A 23,703-nucleotide genomic window follows, 5' to 3' on the forward strand; every position below is an offset into this window, starting at 1 on the left:
CATCTCCATAGCAACCAGAACCGGTGTGCTCTGGCTCAGAGCTTGCCAGATTAAGTCTCCTCAGACTGAACTGATAAAAGAATTGCATGCCATGTGTGTGAAACTAGATAAGGCAGAGAGTCAACTTATTCAAAACTGATTTAGCCAGAATTTCCCCAGTATCTTAAACATTTCCTTATGAGCGCAAGTGATTGGGTCTCTGCTGCCCTCTAGTGGAAGCAGTGAACCCATATATGTTCAACCAATCTTTCCTGTCCATTGACTTCTATCAGGGCAGTGGGCAAAAACAGCATTAAGGGCCTTTTTCTGGGCTTATGACTTCATCCAGTTAGCTCTACCACAGCACTGATGATCAGAGCTGGCCCTACCATAAGGGAGAGTGGGGCAGTTCCCTCAGGTGGCAGATGGTGATGGGCATGAAACAGCAGCAAGGTGTTGGAAGACAGAGCTGTGTGTGCTATGGAGCCAGCCCTGTGCCCCTCAGCTAGCCCGCTGCCCTCAAGTCAGGTCATAGATGCTGTCCTCTCACCCGTGTTGCAGTAAGATTTAAATGCCAATCTGGTAGGTGTTTGTATATGGAATGGTGTCATTTTCCGCCTCAGGCAGCAACATGTCATTGACCCGGGGCCAGCTCTAATATTAGGCAAAGTGAGGTAACTCTTTCAGGCAGCAGATGGGGAGGGGGAGTGCAGCAGCTGCTGCAACAGCCCCCTGGCTACCCCTTCTAAATCTCCCAGCCATTCCCCTCCGTTGGAGGTCAGACCTGTGTGATGCTACACAGCCTATCGTGCCCCCCCAAACTAGCCTGTTGCCTCAGGTGCGACAGAGAACACTGTCCTATCACCAGTGTTGAAGTAAGAGTCAAAGGCCAGTCCAGTTGGCTTCTGTACATTAAATGGATAGGGCTCCATCTTTTCCTTCTTCTCAGGTGGCAAAATGTCTTGGCCTGACCCTGCCTGAGCCAGCCTTGATAATGTTGTTGTGTTCAAAAGACAGACACTGGGCTTTGCTCCACCTGCCTTCTTCTAATACAGTAGACCTGCAGCCTGTTTTTAACCCCAGCCTGCTACATGGTGCTCACATTTAATTTTTTACTATATATGTCCATCATTCTTCCACCCTGTTTCTCAATCTCTCTCTTCTATTTCCTCCCTCCATCCCAAAACAGCACACACAAAATAGCAGATGATGGTGCAACCCACCTTAGATGAGGTCACAACCCCATTGTAGATGTTTACTCACTTGTGCTGCGCTGTCAACCTGTGAAAGCAACTACCACTCTTCAATATCTTTAATTACAACATCTGCTAGTATCTATTTATGGCCCATCTGCTTTGAGTGCTTTGGCACCTCCTGAATTGTTGGAGGGAATTATCAGATCCTTACAGAAAGCTAAGTCCATAACAGTTGTTTATAAATTTTTAATGGATCTTTAAAAGGAGAAGTTCAGGCACTCAGAGAGGTACAGAATAAGGATTTAAAATGTATTATACTACCCAAACAATGGAAAATTGCTTTATCTGTATGGAATGTTTCCTCAGACCTGAAATTGAGATTGATTCAGCATATGTTAATACTTCGAGTATATTGGACTACACAACATTTGTATAGGAAGGCACTGTGTAATACAGATAGATGTTAGAGGTGTAATGCAGAGTATGTCTCATTGAGGCATATGGTGTTGGCTTGTCCAGTGATATATTTTTTCTGGTTTGAAGTTGTTATCCATATTAATTTTGTACTGGAAAAATTCTTGATATTTGCAGTTGTTTATACACTCTTAAATTATATTCCTGAAGTATGGGGGTTAACAGCAGGACAACAAAAGTGGACTTTGCAAGCTCTTTTTGTTGCTACTAGACATATTTTGAGACTGGAAGGATAAATACCCACTGTCTATTATGTAATGGACTGAAAGCCTCACTGCCCTGGCTACATTTGAACATATTTCATATAGACATCAGTTGTGAGAAGATTACCTATTTGGACATCTGCTGAGCTTATATTAATTTATACGCAGTGGAGGCTGGTGGCTCTGATGTCAGTGGGGCACTGCATCCACTCTCGGTTGTATTCCAAACTTTCAAGGAGCTTCTTGAAAGTTTGAACTAAGACCTGGAGCGGATTCACTGCCCCATTGACAACAGAGCCACAAGCCTCCATTGCTTATGTGCTTAACTCAAGATGCATGTACTGATGGGTGCTGTATCCATAATATAAACTGATGATGGCTTATCGTTATTATTATTAGTATCCATATATTATATTTTGTCTTTAATTTTTTTTTGTACCTTCAGAATTTTATTATTTTCTTTCTCTTTCCTTTCATTGTTAAATTTGTTAAATAAATAATAGTACTGATCAATTAGGAAGAAAAAAGGGTGCCTGGATAAGAACAGAAGAAGAGTCCTGCTGGATCAGGCCAAAGGCCCATCTAGTCCAGCATCCTGTTCTCACGGTGGCCACCTAGATGCTGATGAGAAGCCTGCTAGCAGGACATGAGTCTCGGCCGACTACAGAGCACAGCCCTAATTTTTAAGCATGCAGTCTGCATAAGGAGGGCACATCATGAATGCATGCTTATATATGGAAATTTAATAAAATTATATTTTAAAAAAGGATCACAATACTTTTTTCTATGAATTGATGAAAAGGAGTCAGGGACCTTTTCTCTCATCTGGATGGCTCATTTGCTTGAGACATCCAGAAGTATTTCCTCTACAAACACTTTTATGTGCACTGCTCTCCCTTATAGAACACTATTGTCTGGTGTGGGAAAGATACCCACTTCTGCACCCAGTTTGGCTGGTTCCAGAGATCAGGCCCCATAGCTAATTCTGTTACGCATGATTTTGCTGACCCCAATGCAGCTCAATTAAAATCATTATACTGGAAATGGAAGGCATTTTTCTATCTTTGTGGTGTCCTTTGGACACAAACTAGATTTGCAAATCAGACTTGTACATCACTACTCCCTATTTCCACATTTATAGATTACAAACAGTGTTCACAGCAAATGCTGTTTTTAATATTGATACATTTACTATGCTAAGAGGTGAATCAGACACATTCTTGTTTTAATATATAATCTAGGCTTTGATAATAAAATAGCAGATGGTTGTATTTGATGCAGTTGTATGAGACGTGACTACAATTATTTCACTTAGTAGACTATGTTTAATAAAAATTATTACAAAAGTTGCCATGTATGTTACCTTGGCATATGACTTTGAGGTTTTCATATAATTGGATATGGTGGGATATAAATGCAATAATAAATAAATAAATAAAATTAAACACACGTGTGCCACCGCTTTCATGGGTCTTGCTCCTGCTCCTGTAACAACAGCTTGACAGACAGAAAGTTAGCAGGCAAAGCCTTTATCTGGTATGGAGGTAGGTGGCAGGGAAACTTCCATGTGCCTAAATTTCAGTCTGGCATACTGCTGTTAAAAGCATAACAGCTGTGTGTGCATGAGAGAGAGAGAGAGAGAGAGGGAGAGAGAGAGTATCCTCTGCACAGACACTCTGCTCCGTATCTACAGTGTTAGCATCTTTCCCTGGCTCCCTGCATGGGTAGCAGAAGTTCAGGAAGTTCTCATAGTAGCAAGGTACCCACACGCTTGTGAAGGGCACTCCTAGTTCCCAGTAGAGGACCTCGGCTTCTCTCTTGCTGTCATAAAATGGTACCTTCAAAGGCCCGCCTATCAGTTTCTCCACATGGTCCAATCTGCTGAAGACAGCATGTTTCAAACCCCGCTGTTTGGCGACATCTGCAGCTTTCTTACCCTGTGAGGAGCAAGTGCAGGGGGACATGGATTACTGTGAGAGCAGAAATCAGGACTTTGAAGAACAGTAGGATGGGATACTGGAACCAGGGCCAGCTCTTCTATTAGGCAAACTGAGGCAGGTGCCTCAGGCAACTGAGACTGATTGAGTGTGTTATATTTTTTACCCACAGGAAGAGGTGCTTTTGACTCAGATCCCAAATTAGCTTGGCCAGACTTGGATTCTACACACCTTGACCCCCCCACCGGGCACCTGCATTTAAAGGTCCCTCCAGATTACCTGTTTATTCAGTATTAATTCCGATTTGCTTGTGGGGAGGTTTTATGACAATGAGCACTCTGATTTGCTTGCAGGATGTTTACACGTCTTCCCTTTGGTTATTTGTTCATCTCACATTTTCCAATGCATTTCTTCCTCACTTCCTAAACTGAAAAATATATGTTTCTTTTAAAAAATGGATTTGTGGTACAGGGGTGACAGAACACTTTAGTCCATTTTAATTGTGCAAACCTACATTTCCAGTATGTGCTTCAATTCTTCCCGCAAAATAGTGACAACCTGGAAGCACTCTTTGTAAACAAAAACCAAGCCTACAGGGGCCAAACTCTGAACATCAGCACTTACCCAGAGGTTTGGGGATGCCCAAGAGGATTTTCTAGGCCCAGTACACTGTTGTCAAGAACTGCTCCTTATCTATATAAATTTTAAAACTAAAACAGTTGCCTCTGGGCAAATTAAGATGGTGTGTCACCAGCCCTGCATTTTATAGGGCACCCTGTATGCAAAGTAAAAAGAGAAAGGGGCAGGCAATCTGGGGCCTGGCCCAGAAGACCCAGGCCTTGGGTGCCCCTGCAGACAGAGGAAAGCATGAAAGACAAGCACAGTTTAACTTTGTAGCATGGGCATGCCACAGACAGAGTGGTGGGCAACCAGATTCCTGGATTTGATTTACTTGACAGCTTTCTTGCTACTTGTTGAAATCATCAAGGGATGTTGTGATCACAGAGGCCCCATATGCTCCCTCCATGGACTCTTCCATTGTGATTGGGTTATCAGGTCTCCCTTCACCACTTCAGCTCCACAGCTAAGGAGGGTCTAAGTTGCCGGCTGGCTGGGATTGCAGGTCACAGCCTGAACATTAACATGCTGTCATCTAGGAGGGCCCGAGCAACTAAACCTCCCTGGGCACCTACAAGAGAAAAAAGGGTGGGGAGGCAGAAATAGTGGCTACCATTGGACCCTTCTCCTTTGTGAGAGTGTAGAATTTCTGCTTTCCATTTACACTGACAGTTCTTTTCCCCTCGCAAAGGTTCTATGCTTCACCTGCTCACAGCTGGCTCCAGGTTCGAAGGGGCCCTGGGCATACGAATAGCAAATGTAAGAAGGACCCTGCTGGATCAAACCAAAAGGCCCATCTAGCCTAGCATCCTGTTCTCTTAGTGGCCAGCCAGATGCCCATGGAAAGCCTGCAAGCAGGGAGTGAGTCCAGCCCCACTCTCCTCAACTGGGATTCCCAGCAATCGGTATTCAGAGGGGCATACCGCCTTCAATACTGTAGATAATATATAGCTATTGATAGCCTTATGCACCATTAATTTGTCTATTCCTCTTCTAAATCTATCCAAGTTGGTGTCCATCACTACATTTTGTGGGAGCAAAGTCCTCTGGTGAGCCCCTCCTCTGTGAGTGGGTCCAAGCAGTGCTAGGAGACTTGATCGAGCCACCCTTTATATTTCTCACAATTCCTGGGTAGGAGTACTAGGTTGGGGGCTTTGTAGGAAATTAAAATGGGCTAGAAAAAAATTGAGGGGGTGGCCAGGGCAGGCATCAGCAATAGACAGCATACTTGGGCCCTGACAGCTGCCCGAGGATGCCAGGTGCTGGCGCCGTCTCTGCATCTTCTCTAAATTTCCTTGTGATAGGCAGCTGTTTAAAGCATCATAGGAACAGAAAAACTTCTCAAGTCACGCACTGTCACAGTTCATATTGGCACTTTCGGCCTAAAACTGAACCAATTGATTTTGCACTCTACTGTCCAATGTAAAGGAATACAGGGTTTTTGCCATAAAGTTGTGAGGCCTCTGCTGAAGTGTTAAGCTGTTCTTTTATATTTTGTTGGGGTTTTCCGGCTCAGAAAGCATTTATGATCAATCACAACTTTAATGAATACAGCATTTTCATTGTCTTCTGATATTTTTGAAAGCAGCCCTGGGAACTTATCTGAAGAACAGGATAGTTAATTCACCATGGTCGACTACTACACATCCCTGAGTCAGGAGGACAAATTGCAGGTTGCGTTAGCTAGCTTTTGGCCCTGGGCCCAAATCCCTTCCCACAGCAGTCACTTGAAGGGCGAAAGGTGATTCCTCACCCTGCCCCAGCAGGAGAAAGGGGGAAATGGGCTGTGAGACAGATTGCACTTGATATCTGGGAGCTCAAATCCCTCAGTTGTCACCTCAAAAGGGAAGGAAAACCCCCACCTTGATTCTTTGGGGAGAGGGGAGGATTTCCCTTGAAAAGTACACAGGATCTAGTGTGCTCTATGAATTTTAATACTATCCAGTAAGTTCCTATCTATGACATGTCTCGCAAAAGTATTAGCCATATTTATGAGACAGAGCAAATGGACCAAAACAAAGATCTGTGGGAAAGGGGTATTTTAAGCCTCTGATTCTACTTACTCAGGAGTAGGCAATCTCTCCAGCCTCATGCCATTGAACTCATGAGAGGAATTCACTCCAATCCTTACCTGCAGCCCCCAATCTTTTATAATCTCTTGCCTTGCCATTGTTGATCTGGGCCCATATATTGCTGGTGGCAGAATCTATTCAGATGAGAGTTTGGAATTTAATCCTCAAGCCCAAATTCCCAACATAACAGCACTCCTATAAGGGAAAGCAAAGACCATACCGCTGCAGGCTTTGGCACAAACCTAGCACAATCAGCTCTGGAAAAAAGTGAATACACTGAAAATAGTTTATTGATTTAATCACAATATTTACATACTGCCCCATGGACAAAGTTCGCTGGCAGGTGACAAAATAAAAATCAATAAAATGCAAAAAATATAATCCAGTGACAGCAGAGCAAATATTAAGAACAATCTCTGAAGCAAACAAGCAAAAACACTTATCTTTTCAGCACCAGGTCCTCTTCTCCCAGGCATTTTAGCATGTTTTTAAATTGTTTTTAATTGTTTTTAAATTGTATTTTTAAATTGTTTTTTGTGTTTTAAAATTTGTATATTCGTTTTTATTGTTTTTAATTGATGTAAACCGCCCAAAGAGCTTCAGCTATGGGGCAGTATATAAATGTAATAAATAAATAAATAAAATAAAAACCAGCAAAGAAACCAACCCAAAAACTAGCTTAGGAAAAAAGCAGCGTTGACACACAATTCTTTTTTTTTTTTTTTTTGGTATTTTGCTGTTCAGAATGAAGAAATGCATTCCAATTACTACTCTTTTTAGTTTGTCCTGGAAGAAAAGAATTGGGATAAAAGGTAATTCAAAACTTAGAAGGACCCCCTATAGTACGCAAACATCCCCACCCCTTGTAGCACGCATACGAAAAGCCTCTGTTTATTAGGTAAAAATGCATTTATTTCTAGTCAAGTCCACAGCGCAGTTAGGGATTTATATCAGCGATGGCATTATAGCAACTAGGGTAACCAGATGCACTACACCTGCTGAAATCCCCTCTCGTACACAACACCGGTTTCGGCCACTGTCAAAGACAAAACCGGTGAGCTGCAGGTGCGACTGAGAGTTTAAAGGAGTTTTCCCTGTAATATTTTTTGAACCGATAAAGTGCAATGCTAGTAAGCGGCCTCCTCCTTTAAGACATAGAAAATGGCTTAATTTAGGTAGCGGCCCCTTTAAAAAAATCTTCTTACGCTCTATTCCCTTCCGAGTACGTCTAACGTTAGTGTTTCCGTTGTCCCCCCCCCTCCGTTTCATAGACGTTCGCATGACGCATGCGCAGCCCGGGAAGTTCTTTCTGGTTCTAAGGTTTGGTCCACGCGGGTTCTTTGCTAAGGTAGTTGGCAGCGGCTGCTATGGTGAGTGTGTAACATCACAGCCCTCGTTTTGTGGCGTAGTTGTGATTGTACCTTTTCTTTCCCTTAAAGTAGGGCTTATGAGTTAATAGGATAGTTGTGGGAATCTTTTTCTGCTTGGGCACAGGAGGGTCAGCCCTAGCAGTCGGAGAAACTGCTGCTGAATCCGCGGGGTGGGCAGTCTATTGGTATAACGATGGGAAGGGTGAACTAGTCCTGCTTTAAGTTTTGCAGCTAGTAGAGAAGCCTGTGTTTGGCTAGAGAGGCAGGCAGAATAGCTGCATGTAAAAACAGTCTTGTGATATCTTTAATACTGCCATCATCATCGTTATTATCGCTGTTATTTTATATGGCACGTTTATTGTTCTTTTATATATAGTATCGTATTTGTGCAATTTGCCAAGAGCAGGTATGACAGGTCCCTGCCCTTAGGGGCTTACAGCCTAAAGTAGGTACAAGGCAACAACACAGGAAAGGGGGATTGAGGCATAGGTAGGCAGAAGAAGAATATAGGATTGTTTTAATTGTATGTACTTTGGTACAGTTACAGTAGAGTACACTACAAATATGGTGGGTCATGCCAGCGGTGGATGGGGCCAGAGGCAAAAGTAGGTTGAGCAACAAATGGACATACAGTACATACAGTAGACTGGTTTCTTCACACACTTGCACATTTCTCTTTGTTCTTCATCCAGACAAATAAGGGGCATTTTCAGAGTTCAAGGACATTTTATTATTATTATTATTATTATTAGATTTTTATTGTTATTATTACTTACCCGTCACCCTAAGGTCCCAGGGCGGGTCACAATAATTTAGAATACAACATTAAAACCAGTTTAGGACAAGAATCGGGTGGCTCCTAAAAATATACATTTCAGGCGTCAAAGGCCAGGTTAAAGAGGTGCATCTTCAGCATGGGCTGGAAGCTGCATACTGAAGTTGCCAGATGCGGCTCTGTGTGGGGAGGAGTTCCACAACCCAGGAGCTGCCATAGAGAATTCTTTCTCTGGGCCCGTCCCCGTCCCCCGTCGCTTCTGAGGGCGGTGGAGCTACCAAAAAGACACACAAACCCCGCACTGATCTTAACATTCAAGAGGGTCTGCTGGCTGAGGCTGATGGGAGTTGTAGGTCAAGGCACCGGGAAGACACCAGGTTGACACAGGGCTATTTGCCAGATAGGCGACACACAAATTAAATATTATTATTATTATTACCACATATGTACTGTGAAGTGTCTGGCACATCCAGCTTCCTGCTGAACAGTAGAATAACAGCTGTGTGTCTGTCTTGTGTTTCTGAGTGCAAGGTGTCTCTTGGTGATCTTTTATGTTGGTTCTTCCCCTCACTGTAGCTCTTCTATTCGTTCTTCAAGTCCCTGGTAGGGAAGGATGTGGTGGTTGAGCTGAAGAATGACCTGAGGTATGTTTTCCTTTACAGCTGTTTGGCTGCAAATGGTTCTTGCTTTCCTTGGGAAGAATCCAGGACCCTGGCTCATAGATCTTAACCCCTTTCTCAGCCTTTACACCCTTTCCTGTCTCCCTCCCCATTCTCCCTGTCCTGGCTAGCTTTTAATTGTGTCGTTCTCCTTTTTTTACAGTATATGTGGGACATTGCACTCTGTGGATCAGGTATGAATTACCCCCCCAAGCCTATTTCTTCCTTTCTGGAGAATGCACTTGTCTTGTTACCCTCGGCCTTTGCTTGAGGGTGTCCCAGGGGCAGCTGGTGGCCACTATGAGAACAGGATGCTGGTTTGGCATCATTATTTATTTCATATATTAGTAACTTGTTATCCAAAGGACTCCAAGCGACTTACAGCAATCTGATCCAGCAGAGCTCTTTTTATTCTCTTGTTCTTATTATGTGCTACCCTCTTTTCAGTGAATTATATAGGCGTATTCTCTAGGCTTTATGAAAAATATGTTCAGTCTTAAAGGCGCTTACTGTATGAAATTTGCTATAGGAGGAAAGAGGAAGTGTACAAGTAGATGTCTAGAAAGCAAATGTGTCACTGTGTTATGATTCTAAGGTTTTGTTTTAATTGTTCTACTATTATAAGGAGGGACATGATAGAGGTGCATAAAATTATGCACAGTGTTTCTTTATTATTGCATTTATATCCTAAGGAGCTCAAGGTGGTGTACATACTTCTCCCCCTCTCCACTTTATTCTCACAACAACCCTTTCAGGCAGGTACGCTGAGAGGCAGTGACTGGCTCAAGGTCACTCAGTGAGCTTCATGGCCACATGAAGATTTGTACCCGGGTCTCCCAGTCCAAGTCTAACCACTTTGCCACACTGGTATGGAAAAAGTGGATAAGGAGATTTTTGTTCTTCTCCACTCATAATATTATAGCTTAGGGTCATCTTATCTTCATGCAGGACATAGTTAAACTGTGAAATTTGCTTCCATGGAAGGCAGAGATGGCCACCAACTGGCCTTAAAAAAGGAACAGACAAATACATGGAGGATAAGGCTATCGTTGGCTAGTAGTCATGATGTTGGAGGCAGTGTGCTTCTGCATACCAGTTGCTGGAAACTGCAAGAGGGAAGAGTGCCCAGGTCCTGCTTGCGGGCTTTCCGTGGGCATGTGGTTGGCCGCTGTGAGTACAGGATGCTGGACTAGATGGGCCTTTGGCCTGATCCAGCAGGGCTCTTACATTCAGTGAAGGCCGAAGGGAGCTGTTTAAAGCGGATAGACGACAATGGATATATAAACAAGCTGCTAAACCTTGCTTGCTTAGCTCCTCCCCTCTTTTTTCTGTGGCTTCACAGTACCTGAATATCAAGCTCACAGACATCAGCGTGACGGACCCAGAGAAATACCCTCACATGGTGAGTGATGACTTGTAGGCTGAAAGGGGAATTGGGATGGCTGGCATGTGAAGTGCAGAAGAATCCCAAGGTAGAAATGGGTATGTCTTGTTGGCTTTCAACCTATAAGGTCCCATAACCAGTGCATGGATATTTGGGGTGGGGGAGAAGGGGAGATTGAAGGTGCCTTTATGAAATCCACAAGCCCCACTCCAGCGCTCCCCAGCCTTTACCCAAATCATTATTTAATTATTTGAAAGCATGTCTGAACCATTTCATATTAAAAATCTCTAAGTGATGTACAACATAACAATAAAGCAGCATTAAAGAAATTAAGAAAACAGGTAAAAACAGGAATTCAGAAGCAAGAAGGTCCAATCTTATTGGGTCAGGGAAAGCCTGGGCAAAAAGATGTGTCTTCACAAGATGGCTGACGCAACTAATAGGGATGATGCTTCATGTATGCCCCTGTAGCCTTCTAGAAACAATAGCTAAGGGGGCTATAAAAATGAATAGGGTCCTCGTACCCCTGTCCCTCTCCCTAATCTGGCAACCTTTAACTTGAGCATTGCCCTGGCCAGCTTGGGCCTATAGAGTTTGAAGACCTCTTCTTCCCTTGTCCCTTTGGGAATGGTCTTGCGGTGGATGTTCTACCAGCTCAGCTCTTCTCCTCCCCAGCCAGCATGGACAATGGATGGTGGATCATGGGGGATGCAATCAGCTACGTCCAGAGGGCCCAATGTTGGGAAAGGGCTGTGACAGTGCTAGAGCCATTTGCATCCAGAAGGTGCCAGGTTCAATCCTTGGCATTTCCAGGAAGGTCTTGAGAGAGACCCTGTCTAAAGTCAGCATAGACAATACTGAGCTAAATGGACCAACAAAGCAGCTTCCAATGTTAGCTACCCCTGCTGTATTGGATAGCACATGGTTCTTCAACTGTGGGTCCCCAGATGTTCTTGGATTACAGCTCCCATCATCCCCAGCCAGTTTAGCCACTGGTCATGAGAGTTGTAGTCCAACAACATCTGGGAAACCAAAGTTGAAGTATACTGGGGTCGCAGCTACGCCATCCTGATCTGCACCAGATAGGGACTTTGGAGAGGGAGCTGATTTGTGAGATTTCCCAATAGATAAAAGGAATTGCCTAAGGCCACCTTGGGTGGGGACAGGAAGACTCTAAAAGGGATTACCTGGCTTATCCATAGCCAGTCCACCCTGTCTACATTCAGCACATTTGACGTTACTGTGCTACTTCTTATCAGGGCCCAAAGCTGAGGATGCCAGAAAGAAAGCCAGTTTGGATGTCCTCTCTGATATTCTGACGCTTTGACTCCTTCTTAGTCATCGTTACTACATTGTCTTTATGTATCCAAAATATCTAGCAGCACAATGCCAGCCAAGCAGCTGTGGTTTATTTATATTTTGGATGGGCAACTTTTTGCTTTTCAAGGGCCACATTCCAGGAGTCGTGGTGGGTAAATCTTTCAAACCACATCCTGTTGGTGGGCCCTTCACTTTCTCTATCATCCCCCTTCTCTCCGCAATACCATCTCCTCACCCAGGAGGCTTCCAGGTGAGGGACAGACTGCTCTTGCTAGACACCTGAACTGATTGCTTCCAGAGGGGCACCTGTGAAATCAGGCCAAGAGCCACATGTGACCAACCCCCAGTTTACATTTTCCTCCCATCCTTCCTCCAAGGACCTCAGGGGAGCATACATGTGTTTATCCTCTCTCTTTCCCACCCCCTCTATCCTCACAAACAACCCTGTGCCTTGACAGTGACTGGTCCAAGGTCACCTGGCGTGCTTCTCAGCTGAGTGGGGAATGTGAACTTGGGTCTCCCCAGTCGAGTTCTGACACTTCTAAATCTCTGCATTGCACTCTGTAATGCTCTTCTTCTCTCCAGTTGTCCGTCAAGAACTGTTTCATCCGTGGCTCCGTCGTCCGCTATGTCCAGCTTCCAGCCGACGAGGTTGATACACAGCTGCTGCAGGATGCTGCGCGCAAGGAAGCCCTTCAGCAGAAGCAGTGATGGCACCTCCAACTTCAATTTTTTCTGCGCTGCCTGATTTTCCTGGGAAAGAGTTGAAGGATGTGGGAAAACTATACCACTTTTTAAAAAATGGTGGGAGCCACCAATATTCTGGGTGCACTCATCTATCCTAATTAGACAGCTGTTGGGTGAGAGAATGTGTGTATGCTATTGTTGGTGCCCCAGTCTGGAGGATCCAGATGCAAAGTCATGAGAAGGCCCATTGAATTCAAGGGGACTTTAGTCATGATTAATTTAAGTCCCATTAATTTTTATGGGTCTGCTCCAAGTTGGATTAAGTCTGGCTCCAACCTTGTGCCCTCTGCTGGAAGCAACAAACCTGATTCCCTTTGTTAATTTTAAGGAGGGTGTTTATACACTCCTATTCTGTTCCTGTTAGGCACATGGGGCCCCCTTGCATACTAATGGCAGTGATTTAAAAAAAATAAACAGCTTTCGAGCCAGTAGTACAGTTATGGCTTCCCAAGCATCTTGGCCCTTCACTTGCAGCATTTCATTTCCTGAATCTGTGGCACTGTTTAGCGGTGAGAAAAATATCCCTCTTGGTAGAGGGCAAATATCCCATAATATGCCCATTTCTCCTGCCCAGTGCAACTAGGTGATGCTGGTGGGGATCTGTGCTTCCTTCATTTATTCTCCTACAAATTGCTATTTTGTTGGTATTCCAGCTGGTGCAGAAAGGACCTAGGAAGCTCCCAAGAGCCTGAAGTGCCGCTTTAACTTCGGGTCCACCTAGGCTCACCTAGTAATACTGAGGGTTTCAAATTCAAATTACTGTGCTCCCTTTGGCCAGCAGAGGGTGATATACAGCCAGCTCCTTTTCCTTTTTAAGCACAGTTTGCGTTTAGCCTGTTAACAGTGAAGATGGGAACTATCCAACTCTTGTGTTTTCTTGTATTTTGTTTTCCTAGTGACTTTTATGGGGTGTTGTTTTTTTTTAAAGGGCTTTTTGAAAATAGAAATTGTACATAATATGAAATCTGTGGAAGAATAAAGGATACAGTTTGAAAGATGGTGATGGTTATGTGCTGGATCCAGTACTTGTCACTTAAAAAAACCCCTCAGTTCTGTATGAATTATGCACAATAAGGACATACACTTAATTTCCCTTTTCCCATAGGCCTGCTCAGTGGCTTATTGAATTTTAAGCCGCCACGCACCCCCCTCCTTTTTCAAAACCCTCTTCATGGCATAAGGACTTGAAACTTGCTTTAACATAATCACATGTACCAATAAATTCATCATGTATTTTGCAAGCATCCAAGTTCCTTCTGCCAATGAAAGTGAGACAAATACCATACTGCTACATTCTAACATATTTCCTGTCTTCAAGTTTGTGCTACTGCAAGACCTTCCAACTAGGCATTAAAACAGGGCAAAGTGTCCCTCCAGATGTTGGACTCCCAACTCCAATCAGCTCTGGTCAGCATGGACAATGGTTCAGAGGTTATAGAAATGGTAGTTCACCAACATCTGCAGGACCATAGGACCCCAATAATGCCTTAAAATATTCCATTACATACAAACAAGCTTTTCTAATGATCTGCCACCTGTAGATGGGTGTGTACCAATCTCAGCTTTCTGCACATGCACCAGTATTGCCAATCCCAGCATATTCATCACTCTTGTGCACGCAATAAGGAACGTTAAAAACACAGCTTTAGGGATTTACCGATTTATTCACTTTTGCTCCCCGTTGACAGTCTGATGGCTAAAAAGGATAGGTAGCTTCCTGAATGGTATAATTGAGCATCCTAGAACACAAGCAGCAAGGGGCTTGTGTCCCATGTGGACAAAAGCAAGAAGGCTTAATAGGTCTACACCCAGCATACTGTCAGGTGTGCTCCATGGCTCAGAAGAAGGGATAAGAGCCTCAGGGGCCTGCATTTGTATTGAGTGCATTACAGAAAGACTAAGGCATGGGGGGGAGGCATTCAAAAGACCGTGTAGAGCTCAAAGTGGGTATGGGGTGTGAGTGCATGTGCACTGCCCCCCAACACCCCCCTGAATGCTGTCCCTGCCCCCTTTCCCCCCCACAAAGGTCTGAAGGAAGATTTATATTGCATTCAGCAAAACGCAGTTAGAATCCTCTCTTTGATCAGGAACACTGACTGCAAGGTTGATTCTTACTGCCTTCAGCTGGTTAAGATGCACTTTTGGGGCAGGTATTTGGAGAAGAGACCGTTGCTGCTAATACAGCGAGTTGTTTTGAGTTGTCATTGAGACTATAACTTCCATCATGCCTTGCTTGCTGGGGCTGAAAGAATTGGTAGTTCGGCCATATCTGGCCAAAAGTTCCCTACGCCTGGTTTAAGGATTGTTTTCTTCCCCTATGAATGTTACGGTTTTAAAAAATCTTACTCGATTTTGTTGTAAATAGCCCTGTGGCTTGTGCAAAGGATAGTCTATGAAAGAATCTAAACAAATAAAATGGAATGCGGTGGGAATTCCCCTTCACAGTCAGGCCAGGTGGACGTGGGGACAGCACTTGAATGTGCAACCTGTAGCCCAGTGGTAGGCAATGTGGTGACCTCCAGAGGTTACTAGGCTTTGGGTCCTATCATCCCTGACCATTGGACCTGCTGGCTGACAGGAATTGGAATCCCCAAACATCTGGAGGGTGCCATGTTGGTTACAGCTGCACTAGCTCATTTGAGCCTTCATGTGCTTTTTAAATGCTTGGAGAAGGCTTAACTCTTGCTGAGGACGTGGTTTCTAGCATATTTGCCAAAAATGTTGGCCAGCACTGCTTTCCAGGTTTCCTCCACTGTGCTAAGATTTGGGTTGTAGCTCATGCTTCCTCCACACTCTAAACATTAACATGGGTTCTTTCGTGGCTAACTAGTTGCGACCGCTGACGGAAGCATTTCGCACAGTTTGTGCATTCATAGGGTTTCTCTCCCGTATGCGTCCTCCTGTGCTTAACAAGGAGTGAGCTGCGAGTAAAGCTTTTCCCGCAGTCCAAGCAGCTGTACGGCCTCTCCCCGGTGTGGCTACGGGTGTGCGCCGTCACAGCTGAAAGCTGCTTAAAGCCCTTCCCACAGTCTGAGCATTTAAATGGCCTTTCGCCAGTGTGAGTCCTCTCATGTGCAATTAGAATGGACCTCTGGTTAAAGCTTTTCCCGCAGTCCAAGCATTTGTACGGCCTCTCCCCTGTGTGAGTTCGCTCATGCACAATGAGAGCTGACCTCTGATTGAAGCTTTTCCCGCATTCTGAGCATTTGTGTGGCCTCTCGCCCGTGTGAATCCTCCTGTGTGCAATGAGGTGCGACCCATGCCGGAAAGTGTCCCCACAGTCTGAGCATTTATATGGACGACCTCCTGTGTGGACTGTTCTGTGGGCAATGAGATTTGAGCAATGGCTGAAGCCTTTCCCACAGGCTGGGCATTCATAGGGCCTCTCCCCAGTATGTGTCCTTTCATGTACAGTGAGAGTCGACCGCTGGCTACAGCTTTTTTCACAGAAAGAGCAAGTATACTGCTTTCTTCCTATCTGGACAATTTCATGAGTAAAAAGCTCACCCTGAAGGTGGTTGTTCTTTTCCTTCTCTGGAAAGCTTTCTGGCTGTTGTTCAAATGTTTCTTCCTGATCAGAGCAGCCAGAAATATTTTGTTGGACTCTTCCTGGCAGCATCCAACATGGTTCCTTATCCCTAGGATATTCTGTCTGGTTTTGCTCCTCTGCACGGCACTGCCCACCCTCTCCTAGAATTAAAAGAGAATTCTTAACATTAATTACCCCTACACAACAGTGATTAACATGAATTACCCCTACACAACAGTGATTAACATGAATTGCCCCTACACAACAGTGATTAACATGAATTGCCCCTACACAGTGACAAAGAAAACAACATGGCTTTTGTGCGGTAAACTCTTTCCAAACCAATGTTCCTTTTAACTTGAATAGTCTTCTAATCCTCTCACCTTCATCCTCCTCTGCATGCCCAGCAACTGCTGTCCCCTTTCTGTAGGCCATGTGTCTACCTGCTTACTGTATTTCATGATGGTTGCCGTTTTCTCCCTCAAAAATTACATGGAGCTGGAGGAGGAAGTTGGAAGAGTGACTTTCTTTCCACTTCCTCTTTCAACTGTGCTTTTCATGGTTCAGATTATTTTTCTGGATTCTACTTATACCCAGATCCCTTAGAAAAGCAAAGTGTGTGTGCATGCATGTGCTTTCTCCCTTTATGTGGCAGGACAGTTGATATGCAGGAATGGGTAGAAAAGTGATCAGAGGGGATGGTGCCCAAGGGAGTAACTCAAAAATCCAATTGTAAACCCTGGTTTAGATGTCTTCATTTTTTGTGGACCTTTCTACTACTCCCCATGTTTCTTCAGATGTTGCTTTTGGATTTACTATCAAGATTATTCATACCATTTATTTGTTTGTTCACCGCCCTGAGAGCTATTCTGCTAAGGGCAGTATATAAATTGAAATAATAAATAAAATAATAATAAACCAGGGATGGTTAACCTATGCTCCTCCAGATATTGCTGGACTACAACTCCAATCATGCTTGACCACTGGCCATGTTGGCTGAAGCTGATGGAAGTTGGGAGTCCAACAACATCTGGAGGGCCACAGGTTCCTCATCCCTGGAGAACTGAAAAACTAGTAAAAGTTTTTCAAACCAGAAATAAATGTCATGGAGGCTTTTGCTGATCTAACATTTTTAAAAAATCACTCAGTTCCATAGGTCTTCTGAAGTCAGTCTTGGGGACTTTTAAAAGGGATCTTGAAGATTAAATATTGAATATTTTTTTAGAAAGTATTTATAGAGATGCCACACATACATGCTTGTTAAACTTTAATCATGCTCTTAGGTCTGATGTGGGGAGTCTTTGGCTCTCCAGATATTGCTCAACTACAACTCCAATCATCCTTGGCTATTAGCCATGTTTGCTGGGGCTGATGGGAGTTGTAGTTCAGCAACAACCAGAGAGCCAAATCTTCCTCACACATGTCTTGGATAGTGCTCACATGGGTTCTCACCCAAAGAACTGACCAGATCCATACCTGCTCAGGTTTAGCAATGTTGCAGTATCTGGTGCTCTCAGATCACTCCCAAACATATAAGAATTAAACATTTTTACTATACATCAGGTGTGGGGAACCTTCTGCCCTCCAGATGTTGCTGAACTACAACTCCCATCAGCTCAAGCAAGCGGCCAGGGATGATGGGAGTTGTATTTCAGCAACATCGGGGGGCCCACAGGCTCCCCACACCAGCTACGCATAATAACCATGCCACTTTTTGCTTTGATTTTTGGTTTGGCCATGTTTATGGTCAAGAACTTTCTGCATCTGTTGATTCTCCCCACCCCGTATCATTTGGCAATCCATTTGTTTTTATCAGTCTCACCTTCTGCATTTCTACACACCCTCTGGAATCAAGTGAATAAATGCATTGGGAAAACATTTCTGATAGACAATTTCCATATTTTGGAATTATGAACTTGACTGAAAACATTACAAGGAAGCTAGTGCCACCTTCATACAAGCCATGGGGACTAGAAGAGTACCGATAAATTTGAGAAATTAGGAACTCAGTGACCCCTAAACTGTAGTTTGTTCAAAGAACTTGGGATCATCCACTGATTTAGGCACAAGGATTCCTTACCCAGAGAGCCAGTGTCACAGTTAACCTCCTGTTTGATCTCTCTGAAGAGTGGCTCCTGCCAAGTGTCTGATGGAGCCCCCTCTCCCTCTGGAAAATGTTCAGCTACCACGTCAAATGATCCTGGTACCTGAAAAACCCAAGAGGATCCCATTCAGGGCACAGGGACGAAGCTTGGGAGGACTAATGCACACATGTAGACCTTCAGAGGTAGAGAATCAGAATCACAGAATAGTAGAGTTGAAAGGGACCTATAAGGCCATTGAGTCCAATCCCTTGCTCAATGCAGGAATCCAAGTTAAAGCATTGTCTCTGCTGAATTTCATTTTGTTAGTTTCTGCCTAATAGTCTTATCAAGATCATTCTGAATGTTCTTGTTATATTCTGATCCGTGAGTTATCTCTTCCAGTTTTGTTTCATCTCCTAATTTGATGGGATTCATACTTTTATTCTTATTGATGAATGAAAACTATTATTATTTTGGGTTTTTTTCTGGGTTATGGATTTAAAATGTTATGTTCTGTATTTTAACATTTTGTAAGTTGCTTTGAGACATTTTGTAAAAAGCAATGGGCAAATGTAATGAACTAAAATAATAATACCACAAATCTGTCCTAACTTGAGCAAGAAGTTTGCTCCCACATCCTGTTTTGAACCACTGGCTTCTAACTTTCTCACCTGCTGCTGCAGGAAATCCTCTGCCAGGGACACTGCTTGGGAACAGGTCTGTGGTCCACCATCCCACACCCATTTCTGCAGTTCTCGAGGGAGGATAGTCAGAAACTGCTCCAGAATCACTAGCTCCAAGATCTGCTCCTTTGTGTGCCTTTCTGGCTTCAGCCATTGATGGCAAAGCTGCCAGAGCTGCCTGCAAGCCTCTCGGGGGCCGTTGGCTTCCCGGTAGACAAACCTCCTGAAATATTGGCGCCCTGCCTCTGCATCCAAGATGTCAGTGTCTTCCTCCAGGTTCTTCTCTTTTGCCCTCTTACAGTTCGCTTCAGTTTTGTCTGACGGTTTGCCATCAGTCTGTTGGGCCCCTTTGCTGAGGCCTGGCAGGAACTGCTTCAACTCCACAGCTCCAGGCTCTTCACTGGGTGCAGTCCCCGGCAATTGTGGGTGTCTCCATTCTGAATGGGGCAATTCAGCTCTTTTCAGAAACTCCTGTAGCTGAGCTTCCCAGCATTCCTGTAGCCGCTTAGGAGGTTCCTGCTTAACCTCTTCCAAAATGGTTGTTTCCTCAAAATCCCCACAACTCCCCACACAGACAGCCCAAAGGCCATTTTCCATATCGTTCCTTGGTTCAGAGTCTGCAAGCTTCTGCTCCTCCATTCTGAATTCCTGCTCAAGCTTTCCTTGGTTTGGGAGAGCCAGTCCTGATGTGTTTCCTTCCTCACTTGCCATTTTGTCCATCAAAAGCGGGGACTTGAGGCACTGAACAAGCGCTCCTAGTTAAGTTGCACAGACTCAATGAGATGTGTGGATTTCTCAAACCTATTAGTCATTACAGGTGGAAAACAGTATTCCCAGACTGAGAGAAATACAAGGCAATTGCCTAAAACGAGAAATAATGTATTTTATCTATTTATAAAATTTCTCACCTGCCCTTCACCACAAGGTCCCAGGGCAGGTATCAACAATAGGATATACAATTATAAAAACAGACAAGACTGATTCAATTATAAAACAGATAAAACATTCCAAATGGAACAGTGCAAATTCAGTAAAAGAGGTGGGTCCCACAAAACAAAATACATTATTCTTATTTATTAATTTATATACTGCTTACATGCCAAAATGGCTTTTATGTGATTTAAATGTCAAGGCCAGGTAAAGAGGTGCATCTTTAGCATATAGCAAAAAGGTGTACAATGAAGATGCTAGACACATCTCTGAGGGAACAGAGTTCCGCATTTTAGGGGCTGCCACAGTGAAAGCCCTCTCCTGGGCTGCCATTCCCCACACCTCTGAGGGTGGCATAACTCCAAAAGAGCCCCCTCTGCAGATCTTAACACCTGAGAAATTATGCTGAGTCACTGATGGCCTACAAGTTGCCTACCAAAGTCCTATGACCGAATATCCCCAAATGCAACTCTTCTGAAGTGCAGGCACTCTTCATGACAATCCCTATAGCCATGCCCCCATAGCCATGCCCTAAGACAAGGGGCAGCCAACGTGGTGCCCTTCAGGTGTTGTGGACTACAACTCCCATCAACCCCAGCCATCACCAGTAGCCAAGGATAATAGAAATTATAGTTCAAAACGTCTGGCAGGCACCAAATTAGCTACCCCTTCCTTATGCTATACAACTAAAACGAACTTTTTGGCAATACATACATGACAGCTTCAAGACCCTGTCAGCTTTTTTTTTAACCCCCCCCCTTTGCTTAGCCCTCAACCTGAAGAAGAATTCTGGTGGACTGAAAAGCTTGCTAGCTATTTGGTGACATTTTGGTTGGTCATAATGTAAGTGACTTTGGGAATTTTTCTTTAAAGTCACAGTTTAACCCTTAGCCATACATGCCAACGTAACCTACATCTGCTTAGCTTATTTGATGGGTTTTGCTGTGTGAAAAACTTATTTATTTGCCATGCAGGGCTTTAGCAAACAGCATCCCAAGAGAGGACATCACTGTCCCTGCTGTGAAATAAGCAGCGCTCCACAAACCTCTCCTCTGGCCCGACCAACTACTTTTCTCTGGCTTGTGCTTTTAACCTTTCCCACCCCCTCCTTAAGCAGGTGTCTTCCAGATTTCCTCTCTCCCCACAAACTACTGCTGCCACCTCTCCAAAAGAAGAACTTCACCCTGCAACCACAAGGAGCGTCTGGTGATTTCAAATCTAAACTGGGTGAAAAATGGAGAAGAGAGAGAAAATTGGGAAGAGCTGTAACTGGAGACCTGGGGGGTACTTTGTGAAGGGCACTGAGTGATTAGGAGACCCCTTTTCCCCTCATGGAGCTCAATTCCCAGAGTTGTCTGCAAAGAGGGACTGACTGTTAAACCACTCTGCCAATTACTTCTGCGAGGATAATAGGGGGTATCGTCTCAGCACCCTTCATAAACCACCCTTCCCAGGATTCTTTGGGGGAAGCCATGACTGTTTAGAGGAATAAATATATGGTGTAAATGGGGCCACCCAGAACTTCGGAGTCGCAGGGGTGACCCCCTGGCCCAGGTTCAGGCTCAGGAAGAGGGCTGAAGTTTGACATGTTCACTAGAAGGGACCCAGGTGGTGGTGGTAGAACTTACAACTTACAAGGGACAACATGTTGTTCAGTGCAATTTCAGCTCCTTCCCTCTTTTTAGGCTAAGTGCTTCCCCTGTTCTGTGTACACTATCTCACCTTTAAATAGGCGTGGAAGTGAGAAAAAACAGGAAGGAAGCACCATTATGATTCCCTCTTTCGGCAGCTGGGGCACCTAGCTAGATATGTTGCTAGATAGTAACCCAAACAACATCCATATAGACAGCCAGTGTAATGGTTAAAAGGATTGAACTAATGCTGAGCTACATTTAAATCTCCACTCAGCCTTGAAGCTCACTATGTACTCTTGGAGATGATCACTATCACTCAGCCTAACGTCCCTTACTTGCAGGGTTGTGAGAAGAAAATGGGAAGGAGGAAACCTTGTATGTCCCCTTGAGTTTCTTAAATGAAAGATGGTGAACGGGTTTATGGCTCCATATCTTTGTGGAATCTTTTTCACTGGGCTTCAGCCCAGACTGCTGCCCCAATCCCCATCCCCAACCTTCGCTCTAGGGCCGGGAATGAAGGGAGCTGGAGTCCAACACCATCGGGGGAGGGAGGGGACAGGCTTCCCATTCCTCCCGTTCCTGGCTAGGCTGTACTTCATGGTCCTCTTTTTGTTATCTTATGTCACCCCAACCGCTTTACCCAATTTTCTGCCATTCTCGATCTCTCTTCCCTTCGTCTTTAACTCCAGATTCCACCCACAAGCTGGGAAGATCCATATAATCCAGCGCCTGGGTAATTCAAAGCCCATTTTCCCACGGCAGCGAGCGGAGTACAGGAAATGACTTTTCAAAAGTCTCCTCCTCCTCTATCAGGGCTGCTTGGAAATAAGGGCCCTTAGAAAGGACTGCACCGTAATGCAGGGATGGGGAGCTTGTGGTCGTCCTCCTGATGTTGATGGGCTGTAGCTCCCATCATCCCTGACCATTGGTCATGCTGGCTAGGGCTAATGGAAATTAGAGTCCAACAACTTCGGGGGGGAGGGGGAGAAGGCACAGGTTCCCCATTCCCGAGGTAACGCAAAAGGGGAGTGCCAAGTTGGAAGGAGGGGTCCATGTGCAAAAGAGTAAAAATGCAAAGTCTACGCACTTTTCATCAGTCAGACTGGCTTGTAGTCCTGTTTCCTTGACATTTGAGTTGCACTATGACGCTCCCACCAGGAGGAGGTGCTCGACTGCTAGTGTCCTCGATGTGGCTCTTTGTGCAGAGACGAGCCTGTGCTTGTCGCGGCCGTAGACTTTGAAAAGGTAAGTTAAAAGGCACCTCCATAGCCAAAGCTAAACTGAATTCAGACAAACCGCGTGGCTCATATTCTAGCTCTATGTTCACGCTGCCCTTTCTCAACCATATACACTATCGTCGCCCTTAAGAGTACTTCCGGGTCAAAAGTGGGTCAGTTTTCCACTCAACCTTTCAATGTTTTCATCATAGAGATTATAGAGATAAAGCGACTCTTTGTGGCTCGTCTCGGCTTTACAGGAAGTGTAGATTGTGTGTCACTGTATCCCCGGCTTTTTTGTGTGTGCACTCTATGGTTATCTGAGACGGTACAGTAGTTTGATCTATAACAAGAGGGCCCTTGCCCAGTTAGTGCTGTCTATGAAACTGCCTTTGTAAAAAATACCTCACTGCTTGCTAATGGGGTATGATGCAAGACGATTGTAATATAGTACATTAGTCAATATATATACGTGTTCCTCCCCGCTGTACTTGGGGAGTAATTCTTAAATTCCGCAAAGGCTGCAATTCTATTGCCACTTAGGAATATGTCTCCTTTAACTCATTGTAATTTCCTTCTGTGTAGAAATGCCTAGTAGGATCAACAGTGTCAAATCTAACAGAACTTTATTTGAATGTCTGCTACCTCCTCAAACATTCCATCTTCAGATTCTGGCAAGATGCAGACGGGCCAACTTCACAATCACCCAACTTTTTTCCTCCCCCACCTCCTTATTCTGTTTACCATCTAGCCTGATGAAGAGTTCTGGAGAACACAAAAGCTTGCACACTATTTTGTTACATTAAGGGTTGGCCTAATAAAGGTATTGCTCTAATATAGACTTTGGAGTATTTCCTGTGGGCCAACTTGGCTGCTTTTACTTCAGTTTTCT

At 44.4% G+C, this 23,703-nt stretch overlaps 3 protein-coding genes across 5 annotated transcripts; 1 reads left to right on the top strand and 2 right to left on the bottom strand.

Annotated features, from left to right (window-relative positions):
• Positions 1-1,432: 1,432 nt before the first annotated feature.
• Positions 1,433-5,687, bottom strand: NMRAL1 (NmrA like redox sensor 1). The gene is given in 5 exon segments (XM_061613462.1): positions 1,433-3,789; positions 4,742-4,845; positions 4,848-4,934; positions 4,937-5,101; positions 5,636-5,687. Coding segments are annotated over 5 exon segments (774 nt in total). The 3' UTR covers positions 1,433-3,423.
• Positions 5,688-7,695: 2,008 nt separating this feature from the next.
• Positions 7,696-13,732, top strand: LSM2 (LSM2 homolog, U6 small nuclear RNA and mRNA degradation associated). Its single transcript, XM_061619279.1, has 5 exons — positions 7,696-7,849; positions 9,201-9,268; positions 9,447-9,477; positions 10,626-10,685; positions 12,573-13,732. Exons 1-5 carry the CDS (start codon positions 7,847-7,849, stop codon positions 12,696-12,698), a joined length of 288 nt encoding a protein of 95 aa, XP_061475263.1. The 5' UTR covers positions 7,696-7,846; the 3' UTR covers positions 12,699-13,732.
• Positions 13,733-14,733: 1,001 nt separating this feature from the next.
• Positions 14,734-22,986, bottom strand: LOC133380973 (zinc finger protein 397-like). Of its 3 annotated transcripts, none has more exons than XM_061619275.1 (4): positions 22,682-22,986; positions 19,019-19,892; positions 18,344-18,470; positions 14,734-16,424 (listed from the first exon to the last, which is right to left on the bottom strand). In XM_061619275.1, the coding sequence occupies exons 2-4, from the start codon at positions 19,748-19,750 to the stop codon at positions 15,529-15,531; spliced, it is 1,755 nt and encodes a 584-aa protein (XP_061475259.1). In that variant the 5' UTR covers positions 19,751-19,892; positions 22,682-22,986; the 3' UTR covers positions 14,734-15,528. The 3 variants fall into 3 exon arrangements, with proteins under 3 accessions (XP_061475259.1, XP_061475261.1, XP_061475262.1); XM_061619277.1 differs by lacking the exon at positions 22,682-22,986 and adding an exon at positions 22,235-22,477; XM_061619278.1 differs by lacking the exon at positions 22,682-22,986 and adding an exon at positions 21,596-21,652.
• Positions 22,987-23,703: the final 717 nt, after the last annotated feature.

Source organism: Rhineura floridana, chromosome 3 (assembly GCF_030035675.1).
Source record: "Rhineura floridana isolate rRhiFlo1 chromosome 3, rRhiFlo1.hap2, whole genome shotgun sequence".
Classification (NCBI taxonomy): Eukaryota; Metazoa; Chordata; class Lepidosauria; order Squamata; family Rhineuridae; genus Rhineura; species Rhineura floridana.

Bases quoted from the DNA above. Each gene is read 5' to 3' on its own strand.
- LSM2 (XM_061619279.1), top strand. The intron at 9,269-9,446 runs GTATGTTTTCCT...CTTTTTTTACAG, and splicing joins GAGCTGAAGAATGACCTGAG to TATATGTGGGACATTGCACT. The intron at 10,686-12,572 runs GTGAGTGATGAC...TCTTCTCTCCAG, and splicing joins CAGAGAAATACCCTCACATG to TTGTCCGTCAAGAACTGTTT.
- LOC133380973 (XM_061619275.1), bottom strand. From the start codon at position 19,750: ATGGACAAAATGGCAAGTGAGGAAGGAAACACATCAGGACTGGCTCTC. The intron at 18,471-19,018 runs GTGAGAAAGTTA...TGGGTTTTTCAG, and splicing joins AGGATTTCCTGCAGCAGCAG to GTACCAGGATCATTTGACGT. The intron at 16,425-18,343 runs GTAAGGAATCCT...TTTTAATTCTAG, and splicing joins CTGTGACACTGGCTCTCTGG to GAGAGGGTGGGCAGTGCCGT.